The following is an 818-nucleotide window of genomic DNA, read 5'->3' on the forward strand; positions in this document are numbered from 1 at the left end:
ATATATATATATATATATATATATATATATATATATATATATATATATATACACACACACACACACACACACATATATATATATGTGTGTGTGTGTAGAGAGAGAGAGAGAGAATTCACAAAAAAAAAACAGTTGGTGTTGGCAACAAACAAATGTATGTGGGTGTGCGTGTGCATATATGTATGTATATACGTACATATATATGTGTCATAAATTTAATATGTAACAAACCAGATTGGAGTGTCTGTGAACCAGAAATCAAATTAAAAGTAAATAAATTTGTATATGTACTTTTTCAAAGCTTAATGACCTACCTGCATCTGGAATTACTTCTACTTCTTCATCAAATTCATCATCTTGCTGTGGCTTCATGTCGACAATTGCCCGATCTATAATATTACAAACATTTAAATTTGCAAGTGACGTCATACAACTATTTTATTACTGTAGCTAATATGAAGTTGGAGCATTTTTATAGACAGACATTGAAGCGTCGAGTGAGTTGGTGTTTTGAAAATGAAGTAGATCCCGAACGCAGGAGAATAGCTGTAAAAAAACAGCTTAAAGCAGTGGTTCTCAACCGTTTATTACCTATGGTCCCCTTTGACTCCTATTTTACTCAGGTGGACCCTTGTAACCATTTCATGTTTGAAAGATTCGTATATTAATTTTGTAATTAAATATCATTAGGAATTGCTTAAAAAATTATGAAAGTATTTTGTGTACTGTAAGGAGTATAACCAATACATTGCACTAACTTTAACGGTAAAATCTCATATGGATCCTCAAGGGCCATATGGACCCCAATTGAGAACCAC

The 818-nt window shown here is 31.9% G+C and overlaps 1 protein-coding gene across 1 annotated transcript in view; it reads right to left on the bottom strand.

Moving 5' to 3' along the window:
- Positions 1–444, bottom strand: part of LOC106871061 (carbohydrate sulfotransferase 11) — a 15,254-nt gene extending 14,810 nt beyond the window's left edge. Inside the window, exon 1 of the mRNA XM_014917326.2 lies at positions 315–444. Within this exon, the coding sequence (XP_014772812.2) occupies positions 315–429 (115 nt within the window). The 5' untranslated portion in view covers positions 430–444. The remainder of the gene's footprint in view (positions 1–314) is intronic.
- Between the last annotated feature and the right edge of the window lie 374 nt (positions 445–818).

The sequence above is a fragment of the Octopus bimaculoides genome, chromosome 5, assembly GCF_001194135.2.
Source record: "Octopus bimaculoides isolate UCB-OBI-ISO-001 chromosome 5, ASM119413v2, whole genome shotgun sequence".
Lineage (NCBI taxonomy): Eukaryota > Metazoa > Mollusca > Cephalopoda > Octopoda > Octopodidae > Octopus > Octopus bimaculoides.